The 15,416-nt window shown below is 43.2% G+C and overlaps 3 protein-coding genes across 3 annotated transcripts; 1 reads left to right on the top strand and 2 right to left on the bottom strand.

The window, feature by feature from the left end:
- Nucleotides 1-1,052: 1,052 nt before the first annotated feature.
- Nucleotides 1,053-1,799, top strand: Pmar_PMAR025537 (hypothetical protein; the record flags this gene model as incomplete). The annotated part of the gene is made up of 1 exon (XM_002765150.1): nt 1,053-1,799. The coding sequence occupies one exon, from the start codon at nt 1,053-1,055 to the stop codon at nt 1,797-1,799; it is 747 nt and encodes a 248-aa protein (XP_002765196.1).
- Nucleotides 1,800-3,281: 1,482 nt separating this feature from the next.
- On the bottom strand, nt 3,282-6,524 carry Pmar_PMAR025536 (Periplasmic trehalase precursor, putative; the record flags this gene model as incomplete). The annotated part of the gene is made up of 11 exons (XM_002765149.1): nt 3,282-3,368; nt 3,422-3,569; nt 3,745-3,855; nt 3,939-4,154; nt 4,201-4,270; nt 5,022-5,151; nt 5,205-5,298; nt 5,505-5,593; nt 6,092-6,176; nt 6,221-6,355; nt 6,409-6,524. The coding sequence occupies 11 exons, from the start codon at nt 6,522-6,524 to the stop codon at nt 3,282-3,284; spliced, it is 1,281 nt and encodes a 426-aa protein (XP_002765195.1).
- Nucleotides 6,525-8,084: 1,560 nt separating this feature from the next.
- Pmar_PMAR025535 (hypothetical protein) lies at nt 8,085-13,551 on the bottom strand (the record flags this gene model as incomplete). The annotated part of the gene is made up of 21 exons (XM_002765148.1): nt 8,085-8,174; nt 8,271-8,363; nt 8,417-8,488; nt 8,551-8,614; nt 8,753-8,849; nt 8,906-8,950; nt 9,003-9,118; nt 9,171-9,287; nt 9,865-9,936; nt 9,982-10,049; nt 10,103-10,157; nt 10,203-10,348; nt 10,905-11,035; nt 11,328-11,391; nt 11,502-11,594; nt 11,639-11,724; nt 12,300-12,397; nt 13,052-13,177; nt 13,222-13,277; nt 13,379-13,462; nt 13,511-13,551. The coding sequence occupies 21 exons, from the start codon at nt 13,549-13,551 to the stop codon at nt 8,090-8,092; spliced, it is 1,809 nt and encodes a 602-aa protein (XP_002765194.1). The 3' UTR covers nt 8,085-8,089.
- Between the last annotated feature and the right edge of the window lie 1,865 nt (nt 13,552-15,416).

The raw sequence follows: 15,416 nt of genomic DNA, 5'->3' as shown, positions 1-15,416 counted from the left end.
GATAAAAAACCTGATGTCTGTGCTGTGTGACTTTGAGGTTGCGACGCGAATGCTCTCTGCGTCGTCTTATTGTACTTACAGCGGCTGAAGTTAAGCCTTATTCGTCCATCCACTAGGGACCTGATGAATTACCTCGATTTCGGAGGCGGTAGCAGATCGCAAGTCTTTTGGCTGAAGGTTCGTCTCAGCGAGGGTGTATACAGCGTCTCGCAACCATACGTGGGAGCTCCTGTTTTTACAAGGAAAGTTTCCCTTTGGTTCGTGGTAGCAGCAGCCGAGTCGAGAATGAAACTCTCTCAGCATTCGTATTCGTGAAAGAGTATTAGCGTGATACTATTGAGGACCTCCATTCGATGCCTAGGATCTCGATCCGCGTGTCTCTGACATGTACGTCGTACAAACGTTTCACGCTGAAATACTAGTCGTACATTGTACGACTAGTATTTCAGCGTGAAACTAAAAAAAGCGTGGAGATTGAACGTAAAAATCGTAAACCACCAATGTAGCATAGAATACAAGTTCACGTTTTCCCGGAAGGTAACGTGAGCGGTAAGAGAAACATGACGCTGTCCATATATAATTAGCAAAATCAATGAAGCCTCGAGAGGAGCTCGGGGACTTTGTGATCTCAGACAGCCTCGGATTTGCGTTCAGAACACTTCCACTCGCCCAATGACCTTAGTGCTGTATGACCAGAACGAGACATGATCGTATACACTTAATCCGTCTCACGCTTCACTGCGTGTTGTGTAATGCGTAATACGCATTGCGTATTACGTTAGCGTTTTGCATAACGGGGTCGGACGTTCGATGGGAAGCGATAGAAGTTGATATAGTTGATACAGAGAAGAGCACTTCGGATATACCAATCCCTCGCCCAGTATCTACTGTTATAGTATTTTAAGCAAAAAAGCCAGTGCAGCTCGTGACGTCAGTGGCAGTCAATTTGGTATGACCTCTGTTACTTGTCGAGGTGTATGATAAATGATACACGGCGTTGGCCATGCTGGCCATTATGTCTTCTTTCTGTGACGTCTTCAGAATTCTTTACGATGCTGTTCTCTCTGGGACCGCTCATCTACTTACTCTTCGTCGCCGACGCTCAGACCGTTGGGAGATACTATTCTCCATCCCCGAATTACAAACTCTGGGTGTACATCGGGGAAGATAAGTTGATGAATATTAAGTTGTACTGTGGATCGCCTTTTGTAACCACTTCCAAGCTGGGTCCATTAACTCTCTCTCCCACTCGTCGTTCGGGACAGTACAACATCGGCCCTGGCCACGAGAACTTCACCGCGGTCTTCGAAAGAGTCAGGAGTACGTGCCGCAAGGTCGAGCCCGTCAGTGGAGATTTTCGTACTCTCACATTCACATCCGGTGACTATAATGAGATGACTTTCGAGGGCAAGCGTGTCACACTCAAAAGGGTTGGGCTCGTCCCACAACCAGGCCACTATCAATATCGTTATAGAGGGATGACTGTCAACTTGCTTGTCAAGAGTACTGTCTGGCCGTACGCAGAATTCGCCGTGGATTGTGAGAACAAGAAGAGCAGCGCTACATTCCAACTTGTGGCTGACGGGTTCGTGAAGCACCCTTATGTGTCCTACAACTTCAAGAAGCTCAGGGATTCAGAAGATCTTGATCAATTCAAGAAAAGAGTGATGCAGATATGTAAAGTTAGAATGGTCAAGAACGACTTCGCCAACATCGTATTCGCTGCCCCCTGGACGATCTTCTCAGAATTCTATGGGATGCGTATAGCTTTTGAAGGGGTATCTCATAATGGTTTGTAGGCTCCTTCACACGAGCTTGAATGCCCCTCATCCACGAGCGATATTGTCCGAGGAAGCCACAATTATCCGGGTTAACTTTCTTTGATGATGATGATGATGATGATCTATCACGGCAATCAGTGGATTCAACTCTGTGACATGGTCCCCTGAAGCTACTCCAAGAGGGGTCTCATCAATGATCCACATACTGAACACTTCGGATTCTTTTATGGTTCGGTTTTTTCTTTTTTTTGCCCAACAACCCCGTCTCAAATACTCATCGAAATGCAATGTGTTATATTAAGACAATCATAAAACTGATCACATCGTCGCTCTAACTCCGATGATTTATCCATCATGAGGGACCAGCTACCTCTGAGGTGTATAGATTCGGAATACCAACCAGCATTATCCTAGCTTATCTCTCATTCAGAGAACGCCAAACTAGAGAGCTTACAGGAAAGACTTACTAATCAATATAATCAATACTAGTCTCAATTGATGCTAGGCTAAGATATACACTGCGACACGGAGCAATAGCCAAGGAGATGAATTGCCTATGCTTGCCTTGGTCAAACACTGCTGGTATATTGACTGATTCACTGCTGATTTAACCACGTGAGTTCCTAGTAGTGATTCCGTTGACGAGAGATCTATAGCGCCGATCATCCTTATCCTATTCCCGGCTCATTCGTGTTCTTCGCTTTATAATGAGACTTACTACTGTAAGAACTCAACGTCATAACCAGGATAAGGAAATCGTGAAGGGATATATCGCATAAGAACTTAAACATCAACATCATCAAAGATAATGCAATCCATCGCTTGATGTTAGTGGAGTCTTTGAGTGAAGCACTTTCAAGAGATTCGTAGATATACCCATGGAGTAGGTAATCCGGCAGAAGTTGATGCCCACCCAGGAGGAATCACGTGGAATTCGTTATCCACCTAATCAAGGGTCAAGCCTCTCAGCTACTCCGAGAGGAACATTTCATTGAGGAATTGGTTCGTTTCAACTAACTCTATAAATAAGTTATATCAGATGCCTTTCTATGCACGCCGGTGCCTTCACCCCAATGCGATTCGAGATGTCGTTCTCAAATGGTCATCACCATGCACCATGTTATGCCATAGAAATGTAATGCACCCTGCTCGAAGGTGTATGCCTCAGAGCAATAACTTTATACAGCATAACAATAGAGAAAAGCGGACTATCAAAACTCCGTGGAGCTGCATAGCGTGATCGCCATCTCTCTTATGATGAAAGAGTTTTAAATCTCCCGTCCGAACAGATGGGACCAAACTGGACTTTAGTCGACGTTTATATGTTAGTGGCAGAATATCATATATTGCTTTCAGTTGATTATTCTCGATGTTCCGACGTTAGTGAGTTATGGAGGAATGTAACTCAACATATGCTGTTGATGGAAGCCACTTGACACTGTGAGACGAGTCATACACTTGAAAGGTTAAAGAGAAACTCCAAAGAGAGCCGTTGTAAAATTAATGGTTTTTCACGACCATTTTCATATTTCTCTCGATTTCTGCGATATCTCCATCCGTCAACACATACTGCAGAGCGAACTCAACCTGAAAGTAGTCATCAACAATACCGATACCATCCCGTAGATATTGACACCTACGCTGGCGGTCGTCCAGCCGAAGAAGTCCCCAAAATCTGTGCACTGATTGCCATATTCGAGATTCAATGTTGATGTACAGGACACAACGTCGAACTTCTCGGGCAGGCAACCGTAGTTTATGAATGTCTCCAACGCTAAGCTCACCCACCTGCATTGGAGACTCGGAAAAAAGAAGAAATGACAAGAGTTATTCGAATATTATGGTTTTATATATATTTCAGTGATATGAAAATCTAATTTCACGACTACTGCATATATTGCGTTTTTCACCGAGTTTCACGCCATTTCACATATAGCGGGTGAAGTGGCAATGTACATCTTACCTCGATGCCAAATCCCGAGCCTCTTTGACTTTATTCAATCGCATCAAGCCAATCCATGTGAGCATCTGATGAGGAGCCCAACCCGCTGGCCAATCCCACTGACCACGAAACCTGACATCATGCTGCCGAAAATTCCGATTCCGAAAATTGCGTCCGTCATAAATCTTTCCGGGCGAGCGAGATCTGACACCTACCCTCGATGATCATCAGTGATGTTATCAGAAAGCACTCCTCCAGGAGCCGCCAGTTTTGTCATCAAAGTCTTCACCAAACTGTCCACTATCGTCCTATCTCTATCCAACATACCACACCAGAGCGGATACGACACCCCAGTCGCCGAGAGCACTGACGAATCGAGTACTCTCGTTCGGGTGTTGTAGTCGAAGAAGGCTCCACGTGTCGGAATGTACCTATTGGAAACTGCTCATTAAACGATTAATTCGCCACAACGTTTACATCAGATGTAACATGGTTTCTCGCCGGGCGCGCGCCAATGCACGCCAATCTCTCGAGGGCTCGTGGAGCTCTGAAAAAAATTTTAATAGAAACTTAAAAATGATGAATGACTTTAGCAGGAAGCAAGGCCATCGTGAATTGGAGACTTCCAGCTGAATGATTCCGATTCAGCTGAAATTTTCCAGCTGATTTTTTTCAGCAAGAAAACCAAGTGCTCGTATTGCATCCGATCAATCATCCATCTCAGTACCGGAGCCTGCCGCCAAAAAGCTACAACTTTATACTCTAAAACAGCATCCGCAGTATGGGCATATATATTTAGTTTCCTCAGCTGAGCCGCACCAGAGTTTCCTCAGGAACCACACACACGACTTAGTGTATAGAAGTGTATAAATTCCAACAATAATTTCCCGGAATTTCCTCATAATTTTCATATATTTTCACCACCACATAGTTCAACATGTGCATATCTCCTACAGTATACCTACGACCCCCTGATTCTTGTGCGCTTCAAAATAATGCGCGCAGTATGATGAAAATTTGATATTTTTCCATACCCAAATAGGTATCCCCCAGCTGAGAAAAAAACATAAACTCTAATAATGGAGTTTCACCCTAGTGTCATGCAAAACACTAGTGAAGAACATATTTTACAGCTACTGCATATCACCACGAATATCGCGTTTTTCACAGAGTAGTATTACGCCACTTCACGCAAAACGGGTCGTGAAAACTCGAATATATCAACAAAAATGTCAAGTTATTTTTCCCCGAGTGCATTATCATCACTGTGTGCTTCCACACAGTAGTATCGCCCTTACTCGCGAGATCAGATTCAATCCTATACAATATGCAATTCAGGTCGACTGTGGCCATATCGCAGGCATCAGTTCTCGTCAATCTTGCAGTCGTATCATGACCCGATTCTTGTATTGCCATATCCGAACGAATCTAAAGCCATCAGCAAAAAATTTCCACAAAATTTTCCCCAAAATTTTCCTCACCGCTCTTTTCAGCGCATCTCCACTTAGACTCTCCATCCATGCATAATGACCGGGCTCAGTCGCTCTGCATTGTGTCGCAGGATGCCCATCGTACCTATCGGAATTCATCACAACTCCTGCAAATTTTTGAAAAATAGCCTAAACATGTCAGCGTTACTATAGTAATACTCTAATCGTGTTATACGAGGCCCACATCCAGACGGTTTGCAAAATCCCCCACATAGAGTGAGAAAAAATGGAATTACACCCGACAGAAATGCACAATAATTTTCCCACATTTTCCCACACTGACTATCCCACCTAGAGAGTCCAGTGACTCTGTCGTATCGATGACCGCATTTCCACACGTTATCATATTCTTTGACAATCGCTGCGGTAGCTCTTGATACCTGCGCACAGCGAATAATTTCAAAGGCGCGAGAATTTTTCCTCGGAAAATTCCGAAAAAAATAAATATTTTTTTCATATATTTGGATTTTCATCTGAAAATCTAGATAGTGTTTTTCTTACACGTTTCACATCTCGGTAGATCATACGAGCCATTGATAAACGTTTATCAACTCTAACCCGCAAAACGGGACAATGGCACTGCCGTAGACTCACGTAAACGAATTTGAGACATTTTAAAAATCACAAACAGATTACTAAATCTTATACATTTTGATAGATAATAATCATTCAGAATTTTCACATGTGTTTGCAACCATCACCGATATATTAAGGGCGAGCAAAATTATACTCCAGAGCAGTCGGGAGAGTTAACAGAAGTTAGACTCCACACGTGGAGAAGGCCACGTCTCGAGTCCATAGATTTCATGTTGGAATGGTCTCTTCTCGATGACAGCGGAGCGAAGTGATACACGATGTGCAAATAGTCTGTGACTTACGAATTCGGTATCGTTCTTAATATACGGTAGAAGAGCCATTAATGTTGATGAAATGAAGGGTGGTTGAGAACGATTCAAAAAGTATCTAAAATCGATCACGTGATCGATTTCAACATCACCTCTTACTACGATCGATTGGCATTCAAAACAGATCCATAATTCTCGATTTCATAAACCTGTTGTTTTAGCATAGAAATTGCCGTTCTCAACAAGTCAGGCGCCGGGGGGTCCGAAGAGCTCAGCAGGCCCAAAATGATGAAGTAACTGCAGAGGGCATCTCTCATGCAAACGACCCAGGTTCAATCCCCGCTACCTACCTGTCCCAACCATACATCGCAGTGAATCTCCCACCAGGTACCATATATTCCGCGCCGAATTCCAACGCGAGCAGTCCCGGTTCCATCTTATCGAAATTCTTCACAGTGCGAGGCATGCCAGGATAAATCTGAGCCCTCGCCGGATACCCCTCCAGTGCGTTTGCGTAGACCTCATAGTCTTGTGCGGGGACGTAGAGCAGTGGAAGTGGCCCTGAGATTATCGCAATTTATACTTGAAAAAACACACCAACTGATGTAGGTAGTCGTTGATGAATTTTTTCCCAAAATGTGGAATCAATAAACACCACCTGAAGTGATGGGAACCCCATGTAGTACAACTACAGTGCGAGCCCAACCGTTATGAAGAGTATATATTTTCAACACCAACAATTTTTGTCAATTAATATCAACATGATAACAATGTGAATCGATCGACACCAACGTTTTAGAAGCGTTCTGTAGTCTATAGTGGCATTACTCTCAAATTCAAGAAAATTTCCATATGCATAACTGTTCAATTCACACTGTATAGTGGGAATTCTCTTTCCTCGCCGAACCTTCACGCGCCACGAAATTCCCCCTACCTGGACTCGCTTTCCTCGCGCGCCAATCCGGATTCCTATGCTTCCGATGATCACGACGAGGGTGAGCCTCTGCCGCCGCCTCCTCCTCCCCACCGTCCCTCGGCTCTTCATGCACGGGGACGGGCTTCGGTTGAGGCTTCGCAATTTTGGAGTCTTCCATACAACTGATGATCGACTCTGCATCCGGACCAAGGTGTCGCCTCAGACTCGGCCAAGCGTATTCAGCAATCGCCTCGCGCAGGGCCGGCAGGGGATCCGCGAATGCGGTCTGTAAGGTCGAAACAGCACTGTCGTTCATGATAGCTAAACAGGGTAGACAATCTTGGCAGGAAAGTAAGCACGTCAACCCGCACAGGCTCAATCATCTCATGTGATGATATTCCGCAAATATATAAATACATTTATTCACCCTTTCGCAGAATGCTAATGAAATCCCGAAAATGGTAGAAATATGTACGAAATCTCCCATTACATACAAATTCATCCTAGACGACTACGAATTCATGCTGCACTCCTTCTCACCTGAATTGATGCCTTTACCAGTTCTCTACAATTTCCGATACCCCCTGCTAGCCACCGCTAGTACGAGGGACAGATCTCACAACACACAACCATGGGACGATTGAGTGATCAGGAGTGTATAGAAATCATTAGGAGTTCCTCGCGATCTCCTTTATTCTCACCTTCTTCTTCTTATATGACCAAGTCGCGGCACGACCCGGTTGAGGGCCGTTTTGCCGCCAAAGTTGACCATTTATTATCAGACTAGACGGCCAAGCATCGAGGCCGTCATGTCAACGGTGCAGCCTTACTTCTCACCAACATACATACGTAATTGACGATTTTCAACACTTGTCTCTCCACAATCACCATAATTACGAAAAAAAATCTTTTTCTCTCAGCCGATGATTCAAGTTAGTCCCAGTGGAAAAACAACAACAAAAATTCCCACATTTTGATTCAAGAATCGTAAAATGATCTTCAGTCTGCTCGGCCTCCCCTCACTAGATCAAACAAGCGATCATTCACCACTACTCCTTCTCACTCAAGACTCTCCACGATTTGTAAGAAACGTTACGATGAATGAAATAGTGGCATTATAAGTCGGTGACAACAGTTGGAACTCCGTCACGCATCTCGAGAAGGCCGTACTTGACGCGTACATTCCGACCACTGCTGAAACTGAAAAAACACCAACCAAGTTTCGAACCAGGGATCCCGAGGATGACAGACTAACACACTAACGACTAGAGTAAACCACCCGACAAAAAGTTGCACCCTTTGTAATTGTCCTGCTCGTTCTCCTCCGCTGTTAATACAATATTCCGCAACACTGAAGTGAACTCTTGCAAACTCGGCCGAAGGTCAACTCTGAAACAATTAACACAGGTTCGATCCCGGCACCCCGCATTTTCCGTATTTACTTTCCATGAGTTTCCTCTTCCCTTTCGATATTCTCCTCGCCCGTTAACCTACTAGCGAGGCCGATCAAAAACCTAACAACAGCACAACCAAAAACGTCACTGCGCCACAAAATCGCCACGAAGGGGACCCGTACGCGATTCCTCCTCCAGAAGCCGTCCACGGCTGAGTCACTTGAGGATGGGGATAGAGTCGCAAATCTGAACCAAAAAGTATCTTTGTGTGCATGCGTGCAAATCAATATTCTGAAAAACTAGTGATATTGATACAACTTTCGACACAGGAAATCACTAATTCGGAATTTCTCGCCCATCTATAATCGTCGAGCCCCAAATTACATGTGCCTTCCTCATGAAACGCCGCAGCACTCAACTTGGTGAAAATTCTGACTTTTGACTCAACCATAGCCGCTATCCGTTTTTGCAAGAGATGCACCTGAAAAAAGGCGGAGCGACGCATAACACAAAACTACAATATAAAACTAATACTACATCATCGTTACTCAACGTCCTTTGATTTTCTGGTCGAATTTCCACCTAATAGAAATGAAGAGAAATCCTCAAAGTCGCTCGCCCAAAAATTATCCACCTCTACGAAAAGCAGACGCTTATACAATCTGAAAGGGTGCACGCGTGCACACACTGCTCCCAGACGGAATGGACAACTTTGCGGGGAAAGGGCAAATAGTGACAACATATGGGCAGCTGAAAAGATAATGAAGTCAGCAAGCGTCACGCGCCACAAAATTATGCTTACCTCTCTTGAATTCTTGAACCATCACGTAGCGATTAAAGTCTAGAGCGTTGAAACTCGAATTCTGCGTCGGCAATACCGGAGTGAGCACCACCATGCATTGCCCCTCAATACCAACGCCTAACCGAAAGTGGGTAATCCGAAGGTCCCGGGTTCTATTCCCAGTCCCAATAAATATCCTACACAACATTACCATTTTGAAGCTACGTGGATATAATCGTGCGTCAATATCTCACATTTTCGAATTTTTTTCCACAAACTCTTCTTACATACTCTTATACTCTCAGCATGTGCCCCTCTTATGCATTGCTTCCCACTTATTAATTCTAAACTAATGTAAAGTCAAATAATAGAAAAATGTTTCTTTCAATATAACGGAGAATACATTTCTCAGAAAATTCTAAAATATTTTCTCGAAAAATCCTATAATATTTCCCCAAGAAATCCTATAATATTTCCTCAGAAAAACCTATAATACTTTCTCAGAAAATCCTATAATATATTCTCAGAATTTAATACGAAAGAATACAGGGCTCAAGTTCAAACAACATAAAATCCAAAGAATTGCAATTTTTCTGAAATCACCAGCGCTGAAATTCGTCACCGTTTCAACTGCAAACCCAAAGGACCCCGGTTCGATCCCAAAACTCCGGATTTTTCCACATCCCGAAAAAGCTTTTTTTAAAAAATTACTCACCATCAGCAGCATACGGGCATTCTGCCGGGTCTCTCAAAACATGCTGTGGCGCTAGTTGCTTATCAACAACATCTAAATACCAAAAATTACAAACATGCATCGCTTCGCTCCGCCCACCATCGTCTCCAAAAATATCCCTCGCTGGAGGTGTGTACATCTCAACCGATCCCGCCGATACAAAACCACTGAAAAAATTTCAAAAATCTTCGCTGTGCGCAAAGATTCCCCACTCGCCCACTTCAATATCTCATCATTAGCTGTCACCGGATTCTCACTTCCCCACGGATGAGTACCTACCAATCGGAAAATATTTTTTCGCGCGCCACAAAATTATTTACTGCAAAAATCGAAAAACTTCAGCAGTATTTCCCTCACAGCATCCTCCTCCGTTTCTCTCATAGCCAGCTCCGCATTATCTTGCATAACTTTTGACACCAAAATTGCCCAAGTAACTCCACCAAAATAACCCATTACGTTACTGTATCTGAGCACATACCATCTTTTCGGAAACTCTATTCGGTTGGAGAATTCCATTTATGTGGTGTAGTAGAACTTTATGTCCGCTTTCCTCAGTTTTCAAAGGCTGCTCATAGTAAATTCAAATCGAGATTCACAAAAACCACTAAAATTTCTCCAATATTTTCTCCCAAAATTTTCATATTATATTATCATGAAAGCTAAAACGTTTATACAAATCCCGGAAATTGCGGAGCGAGCGGAGCATATACCGCAACAACAGGCACTCTTGCGTTGTGCATGCGTGCAGAACTATCCTAGCTAAACTACGCTTCGCCAAAGATTAAATATAGACCACCATATACCATAGTGATCACCATAAATCAAACGACTCCTCTATATGCCGAGATTCACTCAAGAATCGACAACTCGATTCTTCGAACAGCTCGCAGAGATATGCACGAAAACTTATTGGACAGAAAAATGTCCAACCCGGGAATCGAACCGGAGACACACACAGTGAGCTCCGTCCCATCTTTAAAAAGACCAATAGTGAATATCATATTAGTAAATTCCTCACTTACATGCCTCTAGCCTTAGCCCACATCTTCACGAAGCGAAGCACCACTCGATAAACTGCCAACACCGGGGTCCTCTTCAGAAGATACCTCCCCACACGAACACCATTCAGAGAACGTATAGTAGCATCGTCGACCTGCAAGAGGACAGAAAAGAGTTACAAATTCTCGTCCAACTTTGGGGAGAATACATTGTGGAATTTCACGATTAGTTTTACGTAAAGTGGCGTAATACCCTGTAAAAAACGCGGTGATATGCAGTAGTCGTAAAATGAGTTTTTCATATCACCAGGGTGAAACTCCACTGTATATGATGATGGTGTAATACATCAAAACTCTACTAATTCACTTCTTCAAAAAATATATTAAAAATAATAATAAAATTCCAAGTCGAAAGTAAATCTCAAATTCATCACCATCGCAACTCACCAAACTATTGCTCCAATCTGCCGCGGCGCTTCCCTCCGGTTCCAACAGTCCAGCAGTGCACACCCTATCCAATATACTCGATAAGGCTGATGCCCTTAGCCCTGGTATTGACTCGGGTGTATGCTGAAACACCATAGGAAGAATCTTTCATAAAAAGATTCATTTCAGGCCCACCGATGAACTTCAGCTTGAATAGCATCATGACATTCCTTCAACACTGTACTCGGCAGAACCGCAAATTGTACGTCCACTGGATACCCCCGGTATCTGCCCAAATCGATCACGTGATCGATAGCTAATTTCACACTTACGAGCACTTTATGTAGGGCACCAAGGAGTCGGCCAGAAGTGAGAAATCGTCACAATAGGACCGGAAAGGTTCCATTTCAGTCAACACCTGATCGATCAACCACAACGCTTCAAAAATTTCAAGCGTTTACGGGAATTTACGAAAATTTACCTTTTTTTCGGGAAAAAAAACTTTTTTCACCGACTTTTTTCGCTGAACTTCTCAAATTTTTAATAAATTGCTGATCATTTTAAGAACGTTTCACCAATTTTCGACAAATCAATTCGGAAATGGTGTAGTATCGTAATAGTATTTCTCACTGTTGGAGGAATACATGTTTGATTTCCTCAGCTCAGCTTAAGAGTTTCTTCAGTAACTATTCAAACTCACGTACCAAAACCAACAAAAATTTCCGAAAATTTTCTTCCAGAATTTTCACATTATCATCAACACATTTCACATTTCCCCAAGCTGATATTTCTATTTCTCCATGACGACTCGATTCACTTGGGAAGATATGCACATGGCCAACTACATGAACGATGATAATGAAAAAATTGTGATGATGAATTCTAGTTGGTTTTTTTCGGTACTGTGAATTTTCATAATAAAGTGTGGGAGCTGAGCTCAACACCGCAGAAATAGATCAATCTTCACATGAGAACCCAAATGCTTCTTATTACTTTTTGAACTCTTTTCATATAAGCACTCCGTTTCACATCGCTTACCAACACAACCGTATCGATATCAGATGTTGGTGTAGTTATCTCCATCAGAGTACCTCAACATCATGCAACAGAATTATGATATATATTCAAGTTTCACCACCCTAGTGATGTGAAAAACACATTTTACGACTACTGCATATCACCGCGAATATCGCGTTTTTCACCGAGTTTTATACCACTTCATGTAAAACGGGTGGTGAAACTCTATTGTAAGTGAATACTTCTCGCTTAGTATTAAAAATATGTTGTTGAAAGTAAGTTATCATTATAACTATCTCTATCTGTATCATACGGAATTTCACCCGTTTTTCGTGAAGTGGCGATATTCGCGATATACAGTAGTCGTGAAATTTGTTTTTAACTAGTGTTTTTCATATCACTAGGGTGGTGAAACTCTACTATGATGGCTATTTAGAATCTAACTCTATGACAGATCATCAAGTAGGCACGGAAAGTTCAAACTCCCCGATTGATCGATTAACATCACGGCAATTCCTTCCTAAAATTACGTCGACATATCTTCATCCAATTTTCCAATCTTACTAGTTTCCTAAATTTTCGATTAAACTTCAATTTCCAATTTATCACGACTCGGCTATTCAACCAAACACACATAGAAACATGTCAATAAACACTTTGCAAAACTCACAAAACACGATCGATTTTTCCCCAAAAAACCAACACCATTTCCCCCCCCCCCATATTACTTCCAAATACCAACAATATCGGGTCCCTGTCAGTCGACTCAGTCGTTTCCTCAAATGCCGAGCAGCTCTCACATGTACTACCAGCTGGTGATGCCACTCTACCTTCCATCACATCGGGTGATGCTCCTACGAATAACATATTTAAAACCATCACAAATCTGCATTCCTACTTGGTGTGGCTGGGGAGGCTTTCCGCTCGGTGGGGGTTGTCGAAGCTGAGGTTTGCCTGAAAACCAAAAACTGTCACTCTTTATTTCACCCGAGTATTTAAGAATTAACCAATTTTTTCGAGAAAAAAAATGCGTTTCTTTATCATCGCGAACCTACAGAGCAAACTTGAGCGCTCTTTCCAAATCCGCCACGCTTTCCACTCTTCGCCGAAACTCCTCCTGTGTCTCCGCGCGGTAGTATCTACACCAACCTATCTTGAATCTTACGAGCTTGAACCTAAGATACTACTTATGCAACTCCTTCTCTATGTCTGATGCATCGAAGGTCATCTAAACTCACCAGTGGCAGCTGTTTGTCGATACACGGTATAAACAGTAACTACAAGACTCTCCTGTACAATATAATCGTTCGATTTCACTGCTTTTAACAGTCGTGCAAATCGAGTATACATTTGCTATCAGAAGTGATTTTTGCAACGCAGTTTTTTCCGGGAAAATCTGAAGAAAATTACGGAAAGTTCACTCTTCAATGGAACACATTTTCACATATAATTTCTATATACATACCCAACACATGTTTCGATTTCCTTTATACCTGTTCACAAACGAAGACATTTTCAAAAACAATAATTCAACATATTAAAATCCCTTCCAACTCCACTACAACGCAACACCGCGTATCTCAGAAACTCACAATTTCAAACATGCCTTTACCCTCCAAATAGAGTCTCCAACAATTCACGTCCCTCCAACCCTCGCGCTTGTAACCACGTCACATGCCGAACTCTCAGCGACTCCGGCAGGTCCAACAGGCACTTTTCTGTCGCTGATTTAAATGCTCTTTCTGGAAATATCACACTCGCAGCCGCGAGAATATCCTTCCGGCGTTTCACCAAGCGCGAAAGTAGCCAATTGTTAATACTAGCTTCTGGTAACAATGTAAGGCGTAACGGTTCCTCATCTGATAAGCGATATGATGAATCACGATATAAAACCAATCCTCCTCTACTACTAGAGTTGGAAACCGCCTCAGCACTGAGCTGGCGATAGAAGCTCTCAGGACCATGCAACATGATCATCATAGATTTACTCGGCACATACACATCACAAGTCAGTTCCCATCCCCCCGATTCAAAGATCCTCACATCAATATCATATCTAAAATATACAGAAACTTTTCGCGCGCCCTAAAATTCAATCGACTTACGGTATTCCCGCCTTGGCCATCTCCAGTGTAGCTCTCTGCCTCAATTCGAGTGTGGTATCAGACGCAGCAGCTTTGCTATGATTCGACCCAGAGTCGTCACTATTTTCCACTGTAAGATTTGCTATGAATTCTTGGCTTTCCACTGGTAACCGCGTCACTGCGCCTGAAAATTAAGTGTATCAACCTGGAGCTCAACATGCAACGCAAATTAAATATTCACCACAAGATAGTATATACCACAACTCATTGAGAAATTGTTGTCATCAAACTTTCAAGGCTTATGAATTGGGAGAAATCAAGTCGTACAGAAGAAACTGCTGGAAAATCATGTCGAGTATACTCAGCATGTAGAGCTCATCAGATAGAGATAGAGTTAGCAGACATGTCTCCTTGGGGTGATCGCTGCCTGGCGGGCTGCAGCAATCTAACCCCGCGCTTGGAACACGGCAGGTGAACAGTTCACCGCGAACTTATGAAACTGGTCAAAATTTTCATGAGAGTCTCATGATGAGACTGGTTACTGGTCAGCCATCGTGATTGATAAGGGTACAAACCCGTTCTTTCTCGCGCCGATCGTGACCCGGCACTTTCTCCCTAGTCGGACATCAAGAACCCGATGAATCCTGGAGTTATTGCCAGCGATGTGTACTTTTTCCCACGCGAACTTGATACCCAAGACCACCCAGAGCAAGATGAGAATAGATAGCCTGTCATCCGCAGATTCTCTTGGATATAATAAATACGATGTCGTCCATGTAGATCAGACCGCCCTCACGGAGCAGGCTTTGTGATAGCTTTGCAAGAGCCGGAGTTGGTAGCTCCTGTCCTTCACCACCACAAGGGTGTGGTACTGAAGCCGAAGGGTAAGCTGCGATTCACGGCCGCCATGTCAGACCCCCGAAAACTCCGCGTATGTGAACATGCGGCACCCGGTAGGCTACCGGCGGTAGCTCACGGGTATTACTCAGACGTGCCCAATAATGTCTCA

Source organism: Perkinsus marinus (assembly GCF_000006405.1).
Source record: "Perkinsus marinus ATCC 50983 genomic scaffold scf_1104296975596, whole genome shotgun sequence".
Taxonomy (NCBI): Eukaryota; Perkinsozoa; order Perkinsida; family Perkinsidae; genus Perkinsus; species Perkinsus marinus.
Note: the sequence above shows the minus strand (reverse complement) of the source record. Positions and strands in the feature narration are given on the sequence as shown.